The sequence below is a fragment of the Abramis brama genome, assembly GCF_963993115.1.
Source record: "Abramis brama genome assembly, chromosome: 14".
NCBI lineage: Eukaryota > Metazoa > Chordata > Actinopteri > Cypriniformes > Leuciscidae > Abramis > Abramis brama.
In genome coordinates, this window is record NC_139976.1 from 16,825,246 (window position 1) to 16,845,519 (window position 20,274).

At 37.6% G+C, this 20,274-nt stretch overlaps 3 protein-coding genes across 4 annotated transcripts in view; 1 reads left to right on the forward strand and 2 right to left on the reverse strand.

Annotated features, from left to right (window-relative positions):
* The window catches only part of pkd1b (polycystic kidney disease 1b), a gene marked incomplete at its 5' end in the record, with an annotated part of 30,605 nt that extends 22,933 nt beyond the window's left edge, over window positions 1–7,672 (reverse strand). Inside the window, 10 exons of the mRNA XM_084135143.1 lie at window positions 43–179; window positions 277–452; window positions 1,142–1,273; window positions 1,445–2,161; window positions 2,961–3,226; window positions 3,327–3,474; window positions 5,577–5,695; window positions 6,919–7,094; window positions 7,275–7,452; window positions 7,609–7,672. Coding sequence (XP_083991269.1) covers window positions 43–179; window positions 277–452; window positions 1,142–1,273; window positions 1,445–2,161; window positions 2,961–3,226; window positions 3,327–3,474; window positions 5,577–5,695; window positions 6,919–7,094; window positions 7,275–7,452; window positions 7,609–7,672 — 2,113 coding nt within the window. The remainder of the gene's footprint in view (window positions 1–42; window positions 180–276; window positions 453–1,141; window positions 1,274–1,444; window positions 2,162–2,960; window positions 3,227–3,326; window positions 3,475–5,576; window positions 5,696–6,918; window positions 7,095–7,274; window positions 7,453–7,608) is intronic.
* Window positions 7,673–10,454: 2,782 nt separating this feature from the next.
* Window positions 10,455–12,257, reverse strand: mrpl27 (mitochondrial ribosomal protein L27). Its single transcript, XM_084135486.1, has 4 exons — window positions 12,145–12,257; window positions 11,669–11,794; window positions 11,440–11,513; window positions 10,455–10,838 (listed from the first exon to the last, which is right to left on the reverse strand). The coding sequence occupies exons 1-4, from the start codon at window positions 12,182–12,184 to the stop codon at window positions 10,632–10,634; spliced, it is 447 nt and encodes a 148-aa protein (XP_083991612.1). The 5' UTR covers window positions 12,185–12,257; the 3' UTR covers window positions 10,455–10,631.
* eme1 (essential meiotic structure-specific endonuclease 1) lies at window positions 12,147–19,834 on the forward strand. Of its 2 annotated transcripts, none has more exons than XM_084135484.1 (9): window positions 12,147–12,273; window positions 13,045–13,772; window positions 13,925–14,052; window positions 16,711–16,800; window positions 18,326–18,450; window positions 18,685–18,832; window positions 18,931–19,046; window positions 19,148–19,337; window positions 19,477–19,834. In XM_084135484.1, exons 2-9 carry the CDS (start codon window positions 13,073–13,075, stop codon window positions 19,651–19,653), a joined length of 1,674 nt encoding a protein of 557 aa, XP_083991610.1. In that variant the 5' UTR covers window positions 12,147–12,273; window positions 13,045–13,072; the 3' UTR covers window positions 19,654–19,834. The 2 variants fall into 2 exon arrangements, with proteins under 2 accessions (XP_083991610.1, XP_083991611.1); XM_084135485.1 differs by having other exon boundaries at window positions 12,234–12,291.
* The last annotated feature ends 440 nt before the right edge of the window (window positions 19,835–20,274 follow it).

Sequence of the window (20,274 nt, forward strand, 5' to 3'; positions counted from 1 at the left end):
AAGTGCATTTGCACAATGCTCAATTAAAAATATTTACAGTACCTGGAAAAGAAAATGTATGATTGATAGAGTCTTGCAGATAGACATGTTTGGCACTTAGGTGAAGATAGCTGTCATCCATCTCTAAAGGAGCAGAAACTGTGTGACTGACAGATGCTGTATTATCACCAAAATCCCATCTGGAGAGATAAATCATTTCATAATAGCATTATACATTCAGAAGAGGTCAAACTTAATTTCATAATTCTAACTCAATTATAATTCAGAGGCATTAACCTGACTGTAATGCCTATAGAGATGTCAGCTTTAACTTGAATTGTGTAGACAGTTGAGGTGTTTACAGCAATGGCCTCTGGCAAGGAAATTACTGCTAGGTCAGCTAACGGGGTCATTACATCGGCTGTGAGCTTCACCTCAATTAACTGAGAGCTCACAGGGTTATTTGCCATTACCTAGAGCAGAGAAAGCAGTAAAAATTTGAAGAAATTAGAAAAATGAATTCATTCATAACAAAACCTAAAGCAATGACTATCAATTGGTGGGCCGTGACTTCAAAATGGGTCACAGTTTCAGTCATCGACTGCAGCAAAACAACATTGCTGGATGCAAATAAAATGCAAGCAACCACATAATCATGCATAAATTGGATAAAAATAATAACAATAATAATAATAAAGATTGATATACTTTTAAAAGAGAGGAGAACGTTTCACACAACTTTTGTTGTTGACATCAAATGCTGTGCATCCTATTAGAACTTTTTCCACTTGAAACAAAGATAAATATGGATTGTGCAATTACAATACCTAAAATGGAGTGCAGTAAGCATGAACCCCTTGTAATTCAAGAGACATTTACCAAATAGGCAAACAATAAAGGCAAGCCAATGTCAATGTAGATAATTTGACAAATAATTTTGCATTTGTTTACACATTTTTCAGTTCTGCATGCAGTTAATTGTAATATTAACACATTTTGTAAAACATTTTGATTTGAAGAATCCTTTGTTTTTGTTTTGTTTTTTAAACTAGCAAAACTAGTCAAGAACCACTTACTTAAAGGATCTGAAACCTAAATCATTGTTGCTTTAGGCACAGTTTCACAAAAGGGTTTAATATTTCTGTAATATTAACATGTTTACCTTTAGTGTGTATTCTGCTGGTTTTTTTAAAAACACACTGTAAGACTCTCCTATGTGTGTAAACTGAACCAGGTCATCAATAACCCAATTATACTTCACTGATGTGCCAGTGACTACTGAAGCTGTAAACAACTGTAAGGGGGGGAAAGAAAAGGAAAGGGTAAGCCCTCTAAATAATTTAAAGTCTAGTTATGACATTCTAAAAACTTTTTCTTCAAATATCATGTAAATACCATTAGCACATCAAATTCTAAAAAGGTTACTGGCAAACTTTTCACAGTGACATGCATAAGAAATTGCTACCTGTGGTATGTCCACTAGAACTCTGCTGAAGCCCTGAGGCTGGATGCTCAGCCCAGTGACAGGAATATGAGACACAACTCTCAAACTCAGAGTCTGGGAGTTCAAGCTGTTTGAAGCCATGATGTTTAGTGTATGTTCCCCTTGACTAGAAAGCTCCACATACACATGAGAGAACCACGTGTCAAGAGTAGCCCTAACACATCCTCCTTCAATCTCAGGCATCTCAGCAGGGCAAGAGGATTCAAAAGGAACTCCATTCTTAGACACAGGGTCCGACCAGGAGCTGGTTGCATTTCCACCTGAATTGATCTGGATGACAATGAGAGTTGGGATATGGACTGCAACATGCATTTGGTTGTCCTTGTCAAGCTTTGGATGCAAAACTTGCAACCCTGTGACAGGACTCTCTGCTTTGATTGGATTGTTGCTCTGTGAGGTGTTGGGTATTGGTGAAACTCCATAGTGCGGCATTGTGTCCTCATAAATCACCCGTAGGTCACAGACCAGTCCATCAAGCCATTGGCCCTGTCCCAGTTGGGCAGATAGAGTCCCCTCTAACCAGCCCCCCCACTCAGGCCCATGCATGGAGAGGTAACTCTGGCGCCAGGCCAAGCTGGTACCGGCAGCACAATGTAGAAATTCACCTGCTCTTCTAGTGTGTTGCAACGCCAGAATGTCATCAGGATAGACAGTGATATGTTTGTCTTGTACTATAACCTGCACAAATACAACAAAATAGGTATCTTTGATTAATTACAATGAATTGTTTTGCACAATATTTGCATTACTTCGGTTCCCTGTAATTCTTGATTCTGATTGGTCAACTGCGGCATTTAGCGGACAGATATTTCCTAAAATATTGAAACTTGAGCCAAACCCCTTAGAAGTAAAATATTTACTACCCCCCTAAGATTAAAATTGTTCACGGTTCTCTGATGTAGATTAACACTTGTCATTTAGGAACTCACAGCATATGCAGAAGTGGAGTTCGCTGCATTAGGATGCTGAAATCACCGGATCATGAGATACTCGCATGTAAATGAACACAGTGTTGCTCTTCACTCTGAAATACGCAACAGACTATATACTTATTTAGTGAGACTATAAACAAATTTAATTGAATTGAAGCCTTTGATTTGATAATTGTACTAAATATTTTGCAATTTCAGTTGTATTTCAATGAATTGTGCACCCCCTGTTTTATATTTTACATTTGATTTAATGTTTTATTAGCTTTTTATCAACTCATGAGCCACCGTTTGGGAAACCCTTCATGGCGTATCCGGTAACAGGAATTTCATACAGAATCTAGCATGTTCGATAGTGAATATGACCTCAAAGGACTTCAGCCTAATATTACTATAATATTGTTGCAGTGCTCGTCTTGTTGCTAGGCCAGCTGTTCAGTACAGTGTAATGGAAATTTTTCTTTGCGGAACCATTAAATTATTATTAAAAATAATTTTTAAAAATTATAATTTTTAAAATGATGAACAACTCAAGAATTGCCACCTACACTGATGTGTGTGAGGTCAGTGCTTGCTGGCAGTGCCAGTGACATGTCTGCTATCAAGTGGAAGAACGGTGGCGTCGCAGGGTATCGGGGGGGCAGAGGGAATACATGTCCCCCGGTAAAGGAGTTGTAAGGACTGCACGGGCTGGTGACGGGCAGACAGATCTCCAGCAGGTGACACCAGTACTGCCCACTGACACAGCCACCAGTGGTGTTACACATGGGCATCGGTGAACAGCAGCTGAAAGGGTTCATGAGAGAACTACAACCTGGGAGAGAAGATGTTTCATAAAATGTACCTCTTTGAACTGATAATTTTACAAACTGGTAACAAAGTATGTGTTGCTCATTAGTGCTTAGTTTGCTCACCTGGTGGTACTAGGTGATGATTCGGGCTGCAGTACGGTCGTAAGATTTGCACTCTAGCAAAGGTCAGCTGATCACTTGGCTGAATCACCAAATCCAAAAATAGCACTCGACCCTCATGGGTGAACCAAAGACCTGGGAACAACATAATCTGTGCACACAGACCTTTCATTTCAAAATAGGTGTGTATTAACTTCCAAATGTTAAAGGGTTAGTTCACCCAAAAAGGGTTAGTGACACGTGTCACTGTTCACGTCCATAAAGGTAATAAAGACATCATCAAAGTAGTCCATGTGACATCAGTGGGTTATTTAGAATGTTTTGAAGCATCGAAAATACATTTTGGTCCAAAATGAGTCCACATTGACGCACCAGATAACACGTCAGCAGCGTCTTACGTCAGCAGCGTCAATGTGGACTCGTGAACGCGGATGGAAAACAGACCGGAAGAGAATACAATGTTGAATAAAGTCGTAGTTTTTGTTCATTTTGGACCAAAATGTATTTTCGATGCTTCAAAACATTCTAAATAACCCACTGATGTCACATGGACTACTTTGATGATGTCTTTATTACCTTTATGGACGTGAACAGTGACACGTCCATTGACTTACAATGGAGGGACAGAAAGCTCTCGGAATAAATCTAAAATATCTTAAGATGTCTTCAGAAGAGAAACGGAGGTCTTACGGGTTTGGAGTGACATGAGGGTGAGTCATTAATGACATAATTTTCATTTTTGGGTGAACTAACCCTTTAAAATGAATGTGTGTGGTTCATAAAATGATCATTTGGGTTGTTGTTGTTGTTGTTTTGGAAATTCATTTTACGTGACCTAAAACATTAAAGGGACTATAAATATGAATTTTCATGTATTAAAGGCATACTATGCAGTTTCCGTTTTTGTCAAACAGCGACCCCTAGAGTTGCTGTGGAGTACTTGTATTTAACGTTACTTTCGTAAATTCGTTTCTCGTTTTCTTTTCCTTGACTCTTCCGACCGCGCTTTCTTCATTTTCTCTGCCATGATTCACGTCTGAAATGCATGCTAGTGTCCTCCATAGAGACTGCTTCATATATTGTTGATGTATGTGACGTTGTGCCATAAAGCAAGTCGTGATTCGGCGGGGTGCCACCTCTCAAACCTGCATTTCTGGTTTTGCCAGCGGCGAAATGACTTTGAAGTTGTTATATTAAGGTACAAATCTTGCATAGTGTGCCTTTAAGCGATTTTTATTGCCAATGTGTGAACAGCGTGTAATGAAACTTCCTATTCCTATTGACAATAAAAGCCTGTAGACTGATTTTTATGTGAAGGACTCGGGACGTTTTTGCTAGGAGAATCAAAAGGATGTGACGTTTACACACACTCCTAAGACCCTTGAAACGAATGCTTACACAATGTTCAGCTAATGCCAAAAGAGCTATTCTGTACTGTAATGGCAATGTGCCATGCAAAGAAAAGGGATTAATTCAAACTATAGTCTCAAATATACTTTAGAATTATCATAACAGTCTAATTCTAAATACCTCATCTGTCCACATGATGCTGGTGAATATTGTTGTATGTTTATTTTGTTATTGAGGGCAAAGCAGCATACAGCACATATTTAAATATCAGCAGCATGGATGGTGTCTGGATATTTGTTAACAGTTTATCGCTGCAAAGGTATTTCCAACCATTTATTTCTAAGCAAAGAACGAAAAAGAACTTTGCAGGGCACTGAATCATGTTCAGTCTCTTGTACATTATGTGTTCATGGTGCGAGTGTTAGAAAGAAGTTGCTTTCTGCAGTTCACTTAACGGCCACAGATGTCGTTAATAACAAGGGTTTTTGAATTCTAGCCCCTTTAAAACAGATGTACATTTACACTAAAGTCAAAAAGTTTGCGGTAAGTTCTTTTTTAAGAAACCCATTATCACTTTTATTCAGCAAGGTTATATTAAATTGATCAAAATGACAGTAAAAAATTGTTTATACTGTTCCAAAAGATTTCAAATAAATGCTGCTTTTTAACTGTATTTTTAAAATATATTAAAATAGAAGAAAAAAAACTTTAAACAATATTACTATTTATACTGTATCTTTGGTCAAATAAATGCAGCCTTGGTGAGCAAAAAAAGTCACCTTTAACTTTAACAGTCTTATTTTTTATTAGCATTAAAATGTTGACTTCATAATGTATTGGCTTAAACTGTCCTTGATTAACAATTTAATAAGCTAATTGTTTTTTTGTTTTTTTGTTTTTTACCTCAACCATGTGTGGTCCTGGGTCTGGTGGAGAGGGTAGCAGTTGTATCTGGGACACTGTGTATATTCCTGACATTAGTGGCACACCTGTCACATAGCTCCCCAGCGATGGCAAAGACACTTTAAAGAGAAAATGGATGACAATGCTGTCAGTTATGAGTTCTGACAAAGGTTTTGCAGCATGGCTTTGATTAACTGAATGTGAGCTGTAAATAACTCTGTAAACAAATGCTGCTGATATTGTCATGTGCTTTGTCATCCACATGAAATCAAGATTGACAACTCTTGTTTTTGTATGGAATATTGTAGTGTTATTATAAATGATTTATCCGTGCACATCATTATTTATTTTTTTGTCCTCTTTAATCAAAATGACTTCCCCTCCCTGTTGCAATGACATCTCATCTCATCTCTTTTCTAATAATGATGGTTTACTGGTGCAATGCGGGACAACCTTTCACTCACATGAGATCACATCAATAGCAAACACAATGATCCAACGATCCAATCAATTCCCAATGGAAAAAATAAAGTCCCAGCCTACATTTCTTCTTGTTTGAGAAAATATTTCACTCTGATATAAGGCCAATTCACACCTCACAGACAAAGAACAAAAACAAGTTGGCCGTTGGATTTAGAATTTTATGTTCGGTTGGGTGAAATCAAACCCCAACCAACGACAACAGATGCCGACGGGAAACACACTGATCCAACAAATGCTTTTGTTGCCGTTTGTCTGTGCAGTGTGAATTAGCCTATACGTCACAAAAAAGGTTACCGCTACTTCTGTTTCATGCTGACTTTAAACTAAAAGCAAACTATACTGTAATACTAAAAGTATTTTATTTCCAAAAATAATCTGTTATCTTCAGCCATATCATGCTGTTTTCAGTAATTATAAATACACTAAACCACAGTTTTTTAGTGATAAGAGCAAAACACTTTTTTGATCACAATTTAGATTAGGGTCACTAACTAACTATTAACTACGACTTTTGCCTCAATAAACTCCTAATTACGGCTTATTAATAGTTAGGTAGGTTTAGGTAGATTAAGGATGTAAAATATGGTCATGCAGAATAATGCATTAATATGTGTTTTATAAGTACCAAATAAACAGCCAATATCTTAATAATATGCATTCTAATAAGCAACTAGTTAATAGCGAGAACTGGACCTTAAAAGTGTTACCAATTTTTTTTCTAATGAAAATTTTACTGTTGCTTTGATTGTGCAAAACTGTTGTGGGAAGGTGTAGATGATTATTGGCCCAGTCTTTATGACGATGATTTGGATAATGTAATGTGTATCAGTGGGTTAAAACAGTTTATTAGCTTGCTTACCTGATATCTTTTTCTCACAGATAATGAAATTTCCCTTATCACATTGTTCATTAGTCCATTGTCCAGAGGCCAGAGCCATTGTGGTACATTCCTTCATCTCACTGTCTTCAGTATCTAAATCATCAAACCGACCTTGTTCCATTCCATTTCTCAACCAGACCCCAACTGGAGCTTCTCTGGAATTTACACAGAGTAAAAGCAAATACAGGATCAGCCATTAAAAAAGTTGCAATGCTCTGTGGTTGAGACTATAATCTCTAAATAATATATATATACTGTACTATAGATTCCCTTTTAAATATTTCTGTTGGAAAAATCAGGCCTGCAAAACCATATCAAATCTTGTGATATCTTACAGTTGAAATGAATTTTGTATGAAGGTCTGAACATTCACACCGTCCACTGTAGCAAGGTCTCCTCTCTCGTCACTTTGACAGATGCCTCTTGCTTCTAGCCACGCTGCCGTAAATATGGGCATCCAGTAACAGCGCAAACCATCACGGTCAATTTTTGCCCCCTTTGGGCAATAATATTCTAGTGGAAAGCATGAAATATTCCAAAAACAAATTGTGTTCATTTTAGACGCATCCACAACTAGCGAACACAAGTCACGTAATGTAATGCTCTATGATTGCAAACAATTAGCAAGAATAATATCCATTACTGAGCAAGGCAGATAAAACATCTCACCACTGAAGCAGCTTGTAAAAACACAGAGAATCCAAATGAGAGTCAGGTGCACAATATTTGCCATTTTATCTCTTACCCTGGTAGAGCATAATAAATGTGAGTAATAATGAATCATACATGAGAGAGACTGCAAGAGGGTCCAATTCATGCTCTGACTTTTTCCTTCTGCCTTTTAGTTTCTCTCTCTCTCTCTCTCTCTCTCTCTCTCTCTCTCTCTCTCTCTCTCTCTCTCTCTCTCTCTCTCTCTCTCTCTCTCTCTCCTCTCTCTCAGGCCTCCTTTTGTATTTCTCTTGTACTTGTTCTTTTAGTGCTTGGTGACTTATTAGCATTGTGCGTTTCAACACATAGTTTCACCACCACCCCCACCCCACCCCCCTTTAACATTCGCATGACTTTTGGTTTGTCTCACAGCAACAAAACAGAAAAGAAAGACTGGACAGTGTTCTCATTAACATGCTGTATAATCCCGCCTGATGAATAGGCAGTTAAAACCACTCATCCAGGTTAAATGCGTCACCACCTCCTTTATTACACTAATTAATATATATATAATAATAAAATTAAAGGATAAAAATTCATTCTGAATTTTTCAAGGCATCAATGGTGCTGTTTGCCATTGGAATTGAACGTCTACAATTTTGCTTAAGTTCTTCCCAAAACCCTTGAAAATACAGTCTAACCTTTGGGCAACTGTTTATTTTTGTCCTTCAGGACATACTTCATTCTCCACTCCAGTTTAAATGTACGGAAAACAAGAGCGAGGAAATGCAGAAAACAGGAAAAAGTGGGCTCTTCTCAGAGACGCACCAGCCGTTGCTAAGCAACTGAGTACATAGAGCAGGGGTTGACAGTCATTCTTTTCAAAGCGAAGCAGACAGACGTAGCATGGCTCCCTCTGCTGAATACCGGGTCATAGCTTTCAGGGGTGAACAATGGAACAGCACCTAATAGTTTTCAGCAAAAAGGCCATTGAGAATCAGATTGGATTCCAATGACCTTTCTACAAACCTTACCGGATCTAGATGTTACATTACATTGAGAATTGCCAAACTCATGACGTTCCAAGCCTGTATGACTTTCTTTCATTTGGGGAACACAAAAAAAGATGTTTTAAAATTGCTAGGGGCCAAACAACTTTAGATCCCTTTAACTTTCTTAAAGGAGATCACATCTTTTTGATTTTGCGGTGAACCATCTCATCATATTGTAATTTACTATGTTGTTTTTGTATCTGATGTTGTTTGCAGCTGTTTTAGCATCACTGTGGACTCACTGGGTTGACCTGTGCATTGAAGGTGGTGTTGGGGAAGGTTTTTTTTTTTTTTTTTTTTAAATCAAATTTACCAGAGGGCTCTGTGTTAGGAAACAAAATGGTGATGAATCCCAATTAAACAGCTTTATCCTGATAAGCATGCCAATGAAAAGAGGGAATATTGTTATGTAAATATGACATTAAAACTTTCAGATGCAGTCAGAATGAACCACGTTTTCCATCTCCTACAAATTCTGTATCGACAACGATTTAGTGATGTTAAATGTTTAGTTGTGAGTTGAATTTTAAATGATTCATGATGTATGTGATTATACTGTTTATCCTAAACTTTGCTCTGACACAAAATTTGCGTCTCGACCCTGCTGAAATATTTGTGGCAGACTGTTGTTTAGGGCTGAATAACAATTATCTGCCAGATAGATTATTATGCTGAGCATTGCTCACAATCTCTGATTGCTTTCTGAATCAATTCCCCATCGTTTTTCATTAGCATTGAGCCTCTTTATTATTCTTCAGTGTACAGAAATGAGTTCCCAAGCAGTGAAGGTTCCTTGAACATTTTGTACATCTGCATCATAAAAAGAATTTTGAACTTGAAGCTTATGAAGTGGCACCTGCTCGAGTGGTTGTCCTTGGAAAGTGTCAGCACACTCCATGTTTAATCCTCTCATACTACTTGATGTTTGAGAGTGAAGCTACATGGTGTAACAACACAGTTGAACAACAACTCATTTGGCGCTTATTCCTACCCAGTACCAAAATCCTTCTTATTTCTCCTTGGCTTCCACCAACCTGAGGATACTCTCAGGCTTCACTTCCCCTAATCCTGCTAATACACCTGAACAACACCCTGAGCCCAAAGGGAAATGCTACAAAGATATCCTTGTCTGTTTTATAGAGGAGAGAGACAGTCTAAATCCTTAAAGGCAAAAGCTGTGCAGAATTTTAGGAAACATGAATGGATCGAGTCAATAAAGCAGATTAAAACACCTCAGCAACAGGACAGTGTTTGCAGTGTTTAATGCTCCATTAAATCAGATCTTAAAGGCTGGAAGTGCTTGTAACTTTATATTGATCTGCTGAAAGACTGAGCCATCCCATCTAGTTTAATACAGTCCTCTGTGTTTTTAAAATCTACTTGAATGTGAAACAGAATGTATTTACTTTCACAGTACATCACCCTAGTCTTGTTGTGAACAATTTATCTGTGCACATCATTCCAAGTAAAAATCTTAATCTTTTATCAAAATGTAATAACTTATTCCTTGTTTTTCATTCTTGAATTTCAAACGCTTTTTTCCAACCATATGATTCAATCAATTCACGTTGGATAAAATAAAGTCCAGTCCTACTTTCTTCTCATTTCATTGTACAATATCTTTCTTCACTCAGAAATATGTCAGATTATGAACATAACATTTATGTTCACAATAACATTTCACATGGTTTCCAGCAGCTTTCCACAAATGCTGAATTTATTAAAGAGAACAAATATTTCTAGATTGTAATATAAATTAATTTGTATTTTATGATATAAAGTGCAGGGTATTAAACATAATAAAGTCACATGGTGTTAAGTAAACATATTTATTAGAGTAGAACATACAGTGACTGTACAAATAAAAAGAAATTAAATATTATCCATCTTAATTTTCAGACACATTTGAGTGGAGAATATCAAAATATTCCAGGGTGGGTTACCAGTCAAAAAAAAAAATCCAGACCAAACGGAAGCTGAGGAAAGTCTTTTTTATACCATGTCCACTAGAGTAAATTTATTCTCCTGTTTTGTAGGAATGACATTGATAAAGGTCTTGTACAGAACGGCACCCTTGGGAAGTTTTGGGATCACATCCCTGGCTTCGTCACTTCGTGGTAGAGGAATGTACACCTCCTTGGTGAATCTGACAATACCGTCCTCTAGGGCATAAATTGTTTTGTTGGTTCCAATACCAACCTGCAAGGACAGACAATGAGAGATTAATTTCAGATAAGGGAAATGAAGGCTATTTCCAGTTTTACATAATTGTATGGTAATAAAGTTTTAGAATTTTAAGAAATTTAAAAACAAAGCAGCATTATAATGTAAAATTACATCATAGTTATCAAATTGGTCATACTGATAATATAATTTGTAATGAACAAATTGTGATTTTTATTTAATTAGAAAAAAGCTAAATAGTTTTACTAGTGATCTCAGACTTTTGGACCCTACTGTATCAATAAATGTTAAAATAACACATTATAATAAAACATAGAATAAAATAATTTTCAAAAATTAATCAAAGCGACTTCCATCATAAAATATGCTATTTGCTGCTTTTGCCCTGTCATTGTATGCTTGTACATTTTTAGGTACTTGAGCAAAATGTTAAAAAGTAAAACAATTGTGATTGCACAAAATAATAAAATATAAAAAAAGTACAAAAATATCAAACATTTGTTTTGGTCAACAGAAACTGACATTAATAAATTGTATAAGATCACAACAAATAAAACGCATGATAACTTCGCATGATCAGACATATATAACAGCTATTCATAGGAAGATATTTTACATGAGCTCCAGGTTGCCAGCGCATTAGACCCTTGCGTTGTGTTGCGAGGATGTTGCCTGCATGTACAAAGTTCCCTTAAAAAGAGGAAAGACAAAAAATGTGCTATTATGCAAGATAATGGAGGACAGAAAAATACATTTATACAAACCCTAGCTACAGTAAAAACCACACACAAAATCGCTGTGTTTCTAATATCATTTCAAGTTAATAGTCAATAGTCAAAAAGTACCATCTTGTTTCTTGAAACCGTATCTGCGGCCAGCACTCTTCCCTCCTAGGTTTTTGCTGCTTCCTCCTGACTTCTTTGAAGCAAATCTCGTCAGTACAACTGTGGGTGTTTGACTGAACAGGATGCCTGCAAAGACACATAAAAAATCAGCAGAAATCATCATTACCTGCAACATGGATGTTGAAACTTTTCTTCACGTCATAACCATGAATTTGTTGTGTTCTCAGCATTAAATCAACCTAATCCTTAACGCTCTGCATTGCCATGAACAAAACATAAGACGTAAGATCAGTCAGTTTATGCTCTGTTGAAGCTGCTGTCAACATTTCAGACGTGCTCACTGTACTGTTAGGAAATGGTGGAACTTCAACTAGTTCAGTCATCACAAAACGCTAAAAGATAAAGTGCTACATTATTCCACATCAGCAACTATTATTCAAACATGATTATTCAAAAAAAATTGTCATTCTACTTACAGGCTCTGGATTGTAGCATCAAGGACGCGAGCGCCGCCATCTTGAATGACGTGAGTATGACGCAGCGGGCGCGCTCCCGTGATCCTTCAGAAGAACCCGCGAAGCTGCGAACTGGAGAGTTTGGCTGGCGTGAGTAGAGAGAAAAATGTAAAGTTTGTAAATATTGCATTACCCTACAGTACAAGGGTATGAGAGGATGCTGAGTTACATGAGCATTTTTATCTTGATATTTTTGTGGTCTGCTATATTAGGTTGGAAACTTGCTGCAGTCTTTCTGTTCGTGTATGCGAATGTTGTCTGGAGTCACGCATAGGTTCTGTTCGTGGTTGTGACTGAATATTGCGAAATCCGCACTTTGGATGTCCCTGTTTTAACAAAATATTAATGTCATTTATTTGGTAAAGTAACCATATTTTCTTATTAAAACACCGTAGTTACTACAGTGTTTGTTTGTACAATGTTTAAAGTTTAAACTGTGGTAACGTTAGCTTGATATTATCCAATCCATCTAACGTTATGTAAGTTAACGTTAACGAGATAAAACAAAACGCCATATTCTGACACCGTTTGAAGGGAAAACCCAGTTTAATATAGTATGATTATTTATTTATTTATATATATATGAAAACTTGAAGGTTATTGACTGAGTAATATAAACAGTTTGTGAAATAAAAAGTTACAAATTAAATATGTTGCTAAAAAGAAAATATATTTTATATAGTTTTATGTTGTAATAATACAAATAAAATAAATATAAAACTGTACACACACATACTTATTTATTATTTATATTATTTTGTGTAGGGTAGACATATCAGCAGGGCAAGTACAGATCTAAAGTATATCAGAAAATCTGTATTGTTGAGACTTGCATGTGTTTTAATTTGAACTTTCCTTCAGACTGCAGATCTTTGGATAACAGCTCAGCATGACCTGCATCAGTAGACCTGGATTCCTCCTAAGCGACAGTGACTCCAGTGATTCAGAAGAGCTGCCTGTGTTCGATTTCTCACAGTCAAAATCCAGACAGGCCAACTTGGTGGTTTTAGACAGTTCAGACTCAGAAATGGCTTCTGTTGCTGATCCAATTTCAGCTCTAGAGGTCCGCGCCGCCACTGGAGCTGCTAGAAGTGACGTGGTGATGGTCAGTAGTGAGAGCGAGGAGGAGGCCATCATTCCCTTAGCTGTGAGACTAAAACAGAAACAACGTGGTCTGTGTACAGTAGCCACCGCTGCAGTGGAGACTCGAGCTTTCAATGTGACTCCTAATGGATATTCACACCTCTTAGATGTTCCAGCACATCATATCAACCCCGAGGCCCAGCCAGTTGAACATAACAAGATCTGTAGAAATATGACAAGACAGTGTAGCTCAAACAACGCTGCACCATACCTCAGAAAAGAACCTTCACCTGAAGCAGAGAATGGCACTTACCTGGCCAAACGCAAGAAAACCCCAGCAGAAGTGGAGGCTGCCAGACAGGAAGCCCTGAGGAAACGAGCAACGCGAGAGCATCAGCAGGAAGAGAAGGAGAGATTGAGAATGGAGAAGAAAGCTCTGACTGATGCTGTGAAAGCCCTGAGGCCAGAGGAGTGCATCAAACACATGGTGGTGACGGTCGACCCAGGTAGGTGGCAGTGCTCATCTCTTCTGTCACAGTTTCTTTCAGTGTTTGGTGCGCTTTGGTACTTTACCCGAGTTGTTAAAAAGCATTGGCATGAGGTATTAAGCTGCATTTGCTGAATGGATTAGTATTGATTAGCTGTCTCTCCCCCATAGGCCTGCTGCAGCTGGAAGGTGGCGGTGCTCTCCTGACTTCCCTGCACACAATGGGCTGCAACTGTGCCATAGAGAAGCAGTCTCTTCCTCGTAGTGTCACCTGGGCTAGACGCTCACCCTGCCCACAGGCACGACAGCTCCTCTTACATACAAATGCAACTTTTACCCATATTCCTTGTCATTGGCTTTGAGGTGCAGACAGCGCTGAAAATTATAATAAATCAATTATTTTCCTGTTATGGCTGCATATTAAAATTAATCAATTAACAATTACCATCGCACACCTGCACGTAATAGATAGGTGCATAGAAGAGAAGACCAAAAAAAAAATCGAAAAATCTAAAAAACAAGGAAATTCTGCACAATATATCAATACTTGCAAAAAGTATCAAAAAATATTTATTAGCAATGTTTCGTTCTCATGAACTTCATCAGGCATTCAATTTTTTAAAGATTAAATTTAACAGTGTTTTTAGAGAATAACTGTAAGTTAGTGTTATAAAATGGCAAAGGTAATCTAAGGCACTGTTTATACCTGGTATTAAGATGCGTTTTGGTCGATCAGTAGATCATAAGTGGACGCCGCTAAATACAGGTGTAAACGGGGTCTAAAACGTTTTGAGCTTGTCCACTTTTGACCACATCCAGAGGTAGTTGAAAACACCTTTGACCGGATTGCTTTTGTAGTGTGTGGTAATGTGGTCGAATGTGTTCGAACAGCCCCAAAAGACCACCTACTGACTGAATGCTTGAACATTATGGGAAGCGCGCTAGCCAGACGAGATTTAAACTTTGCCGGCTGAAGACCCAAGTTTGGTTTGAAGATGAAAAACGTATCAATCACAATGTTCTCTCACCATTCCTGATTTCTAACATGCACTCACAGCATTCGGCTGGTCTTGCAGCTATTAGAGCAGAAACGAAAGCTGATGATCTCCGTGTGTTTTTCTGTTTTCTCCGGTTACGTTCACATGTAAATTGAGTGAGCTTATTTTTTCCATTAAATCGAAAGATCTGAAAAAGTCCATACATTTACCTGCCCATAGACCAGGGTTCTCCAACCTGTTTTCATTTGAGAGCTACTTTTTAAAAATGAAAGTGGCCGAGAGCTACTCATGTAATACAATACTTAAATCTCTTACATAATGTCTCATAACTCATATTAACAACTATCCAAACTGTTTTAGACCTAAAAGAGTTTTTGTAGGCTTTATATGTCACTCTTAAATGTCAGAGAAAAGAACAGAATCAGAGATACATTTTTTTATAGAAAATTGTACTTTGCGTATTATACTGTAAAAACACAAATATAGTTGATTTTAGTTGATCATAGTTCATCATAACTAGAGATGAAATGGCATGAAAATTCAATTTCATGATTATAGTGACCAAAATGATCACGGTTATCACAGAATCCTGTTCAAAAAGTACTAATACTACACAATGAAATCAATTCACCAAGTTTTATGTCGAAAACCAGCAAATAACAAATAAAATTAGCATCAATATGCACTTTTTATTTACATAAACACTAAAATAATAACATTAAAAGTGATGGCCAGATTTGCAACATGTTATCCACTAACATGTACAAGTTCAAATAAAGTTTTGACAAAAATAGGTTTTATAAAGATAAACCTCACATATTTCAGCCTTTAAATCATTTTTATAAAAAGAATGAGTCAAAAAAGATAAATTACTGACATTTACAATGCACATTAGCTTATGTTTTATTATTAATAGTAAAATTCGGTCCGATTTCCCGTGGCGTCTGTTGTTGCTATGCAACCATGCACTGCGCTCTCCACGACGACAAAGAAGTTTTAGTAGCTAAAACATTTACAGTTTTAGCCGCTTGCAGCATTCTGAAAAGTTGAGATTTTTTTCATCTCGCTGCGCCTGGAAAAAAGGAGCGAGTTGCTTACCGTGCACCTACATTTGAAATAACGTACTTGAGTGCGCAAAAGACGCGATATGTGAACGGCCCCTTGGCGAGCTACCTCCAATCAGGCACTGGTAGCTCGCGAGCGACGTGTTGGAGACCCCTGCCATAGACCCTCCCCTCAAAAAAAATCGGGACAGAAGTGGTTGAAAGTGGACAAAAGAGATGGATTAAAACACCAGGTGTAAATGTCTACATGTGATCCGATTGACCAAAACTCATCTTAATACCAGGTGTAAACAGGGCTGAAATGTAAAAATAAGGGAAATGAGTATTAACAATTAAATGCAAACATTTTTGTTTGGATGATGTAATTGCCGAATAATCACTTATCTGCAATATGTCACCCAAGGATTTCCTGTTGAATGTCATAAATACAGATATGAATGTCTGACATTTAACATTTCAAATACATGAATATAGCATTATAAGATGTTTATCTAACGTTTGTAGATAAAGAAGATGCTTAAACATCTATGTGGCATCTCAAATCTGGGCAGAAATTAGGAACAGCTAAACCATTGGTTCTCAACCTGGGGGCCGGTTCCCACTAGGGGACCGTGGCAAACTTCTGGGGAGCCCCAATAAGTTCTAAAGTTATTTAAATGTATATAAAAAGTTTTATTAACATATTGTAATCTTAATTAAACAGCATTAAACTGACGTCTTATTTTTGAGATTGTTTTATCACATTAGAAGTGCCAGAGACCCAGAGTTATATATTAGCTTAGACGGGAAGGATTTTGAGTGTCTCAAACAAAGGGCATTGGAGTCAAAAAGGTTGAGGACCACTGATCTAAATCATTTTACACTTGGTTTTATAGTTCATTTGTTTTGTTTGCAGACTGGTGAGATTATGTCCATTCCAGACTCACATACTGTAATTCAAGTTCCAGTGGATGACTTTGTGACCATGATTAACAACTACTGCAAGGTAGGCACATTATGCTCGGCGGCACGGTAATGGCATGGTGTGATTTCCTATTGGACCTTTATGATTACTTAATTAACCATAATAGAATAATTATTTGATTTGCTGGATTTGCCGTTTTTGTATGATGTGGCAACTAAAGATGAAATTAAGAGCTTTGTGGCCGAAAGGGCAGCAGAAAAACCAGCAGTTATGACCTTTTCGAGAAGAGTCAGAGCAATTAAGACTAATGAATACAATTACGGGATCATCTCTCAATTATTTAAAAATGATCCATAAGGTCTTTAAAGTGTCCAGTTTCTTAATCTTTGAGAAATGCATGTCCCAGAATTTTGACAGCATAGTTTTTCCCACAGGATTTTGTGAGACTGGGGGGTGAATCTCATTTCCTCTTGGGTCCGGTGACAAGTCCCACCAGAAGAAAATTGTGTACATTTTAAAGTTAAAATCTTCAATCTGGTGCACTTTGAGAGTTCAAAATTAAGAGCTCCGACTCATGTTCAGTGTGCAAACTGAACATGAGAATAAAGTCTGTGAATTGACTTGTACCTGAACTTTAAAGGAGACTTAATCCTCTTTTTAGTTGTGATATAGTGTCTCAGTCTACATTACATTCACACCTGTGTTTTAGGAAGCCAAACAATTAGAATGTAATAATACTAATAATTTTATATTATTATTCCTATGACAGTAATAGCCGTATAGTAATATGTATATATTGTAAAACGAATGCACTGTTAAATGGTACTAAAATAGTAGGGTACAACGGGGCTAAAGGCGAACCGGGGTAAAAGGCGCATACATTATTCTCTTTTAAACCACTGGATGGCAAAAAATTCTGCTTAGTTCACCCAAAAATTAAATTTATGTCATTAATTACTCACCTTCACGTCATTCCAAACCCGTAAGACCTTCGTTGATCTTCGGAACACAAATTTTTGATAAAATCCGAGAGGTTTCTGAACCAGGCAGCAACGTCATTGCAACTTTGAAACATGCTTGAAAGCATTAGATATCCCTTTGTGGTCGATATCCGCCCTCAATGCTCACTTTTGCCAAGCCTGCATGAAGCAAGCTCCGCGGCAGACTTCTACTCGACAGTCAAATCGGTTTTACGTCAACAAAGTGCGGCCTATGACAGTGAGTGTTTTAGGGTGCCATCTGGGACAGGGCCATTCCTTGTGAACTGAACTGTACTGAGAAGCAGAAAACACCGGATCAAGTGTGTACTTTGCTTTGAAACACAGCGCAAACAGACTATACTTTTTTAATTAAATCACAGTCTTTTGCGATTTGATTAGGGCACAAAGCCATATTGCGCTTTTGATTTTAGTTCGTTTGACAGCTTTAGTTCGTTTGGCGCAAAACACCATTAGATACCTTTTATGTTATCAAGAGAAATTTGAAAATATTTTTAGTTCATTGTGAAACTGTGGCAGCACAGAGTAGACTATGGCAGGCCCCCAGAGTCTAGGAAATTAATGGTAAACACTTTCTCTCCTTTGTGCTTTTCTTTTTTTTAACATAGAGGCAAAGCAACAGTGTACTGACCGAAAGCGGCATATCTCTGACCACCTGGATCCAAGGACTTATGAGCAGGAACCCAGGCAGAACCCTCAGTCTGGTCGTGATTGACATAGAGAAGTACTTCAGGTGAGTGACGTACTGAGAGTGTCAGTTGTATTTAACCTGGAACATTTTTTTTTTTAAATATTCAGTGTTAAGATGTTTATGGTGCTTTTTACCCAAGAATTAACCAGTAATGACTTTAAAGACAAACAAATCATAAAAAAAAATTTGCATTAGTACATGCATGTTATGATTTATTTTGACAAACTAATGACGTTTATAATTGCTTAATTTAGCATTATAAATGCTCTTTTGCAGATCCCAGAATTCAAAATGTCAGAAGAAATTCCGTGAGGCAGTGCTAGGCGAGGAGAAGAATGTGGGACTTCAGGGAGGGCAGAAAAAGCGAAGAAAGAAAAGCGATATCAATCAGCTTCCAGAGGTCTCACGAGTGCAGGTTGAGGAGGTAAGCTGAACCACCTCTCTGGCAGTCAAAATAAATTCATGGCTGTATTTGAGGTCCTCTGCTTCAAATCAGTCTTTCTTCTCTCACCTGTCTATCAGACTTTGGTAGACTTGCAGCTGCAAACTGGTGTGCAGGTTTGCTTCCTCTCTACCTGGAAGGACTTCACTGATTATATTACCATGTCAACCAAAGCAGTAGCCGAGGCTCCGTTCAAGTGAGTGGGAAGACACTGTTTCCAAATTTATCGCTTTCCAACCTGCTGTATCTTTAGCTACTGCTGTTTATTTCTTACTTTTGATTGTTTATTCTTCCCAGGCGGGAGCGAGAGAAGACTGGGTTCACATTTTGTTTGGAGAGTGAGTGGGCAGGGGGTCAGAAGGTGGACCGTACAGGGAACGGCCTTCTGCAAGTTTGGAAGAGACAAATACAGCAGTTGAACCGTGTCAGCCCTGATATGGCCAGTGCTATACTCAGTGCCTACCCGTCTCCTCGGCTCCTTTCTCAGGTTAAATCTGTTTTTAATTCTGAAGTGTCTTAACAACATAGAGCCAACCCATTATCGGCAAACAAATTAACAAATGGCACATTTTTTGTAAATCATTTTATGTTTGAGATTTAGTTTTTATGTATATTTGTTATTTTAGGCATATGCAAGGTGCAAATCGGAGCATGAAAAAGTTGGTCTGCTGTCAGATGTACTCATTCGTCGCGGAGAGGGTGTGACATCTACAACCCGCAGAGTTGGTCCAGAGCTTTCTAAACGATTGTTTCTTATGATGATGTCACATGATGACCAGCAGCCCCTTGATTCTGCTGTATAGGTTCTTCTGCCTTGTACACATGAGGACAGATGTCAAAAGAATTGTGTTATATTGACTTCATTGAGGTATTTATTACAGTTCAGATATTTTATAAATTTCAAGCCTGAATTTTCCAGATTTTCAAAGTTATATTTGTCTTTTTTTTACTGTAAATCGTTGCTATTAAATGTTTCTTAATGTGCCCAAACCATTTTTCTTCACCTCCATCAGAGCTAGTTTTCCTCAAGTACCTGTGGTCCAAACCTTTCTGTACCTCTACACTAGACACTACACTACTTTTCCTGGAACGCTCTGAGTTTTTTTTTTTTTTTTAATCCTAATGGCAAATAACCTTGGCTGGCTGAAGCCTTTTCAATGTAAAGCGGAAATGCAGTAAATTCTCAAAAATGAATTTATTAATTTAGTATTTCATTTGCGACATTTGAAGCCCCATGTTTAATGTACAATTAATTCCCTTTATGTTATCTTTACATGTTTTAGCAGTACTAAACAGGGCGTTGTTAATTGCAAATGCAACCGTATAAGTTTTGACTCTTTTCCTGTTTAAGGCACTACTGCGCACCTTTCGGAACGGACAAAATGGCCCCTTGAGCACGCCATACTCACTGTCTAAGGACTGTT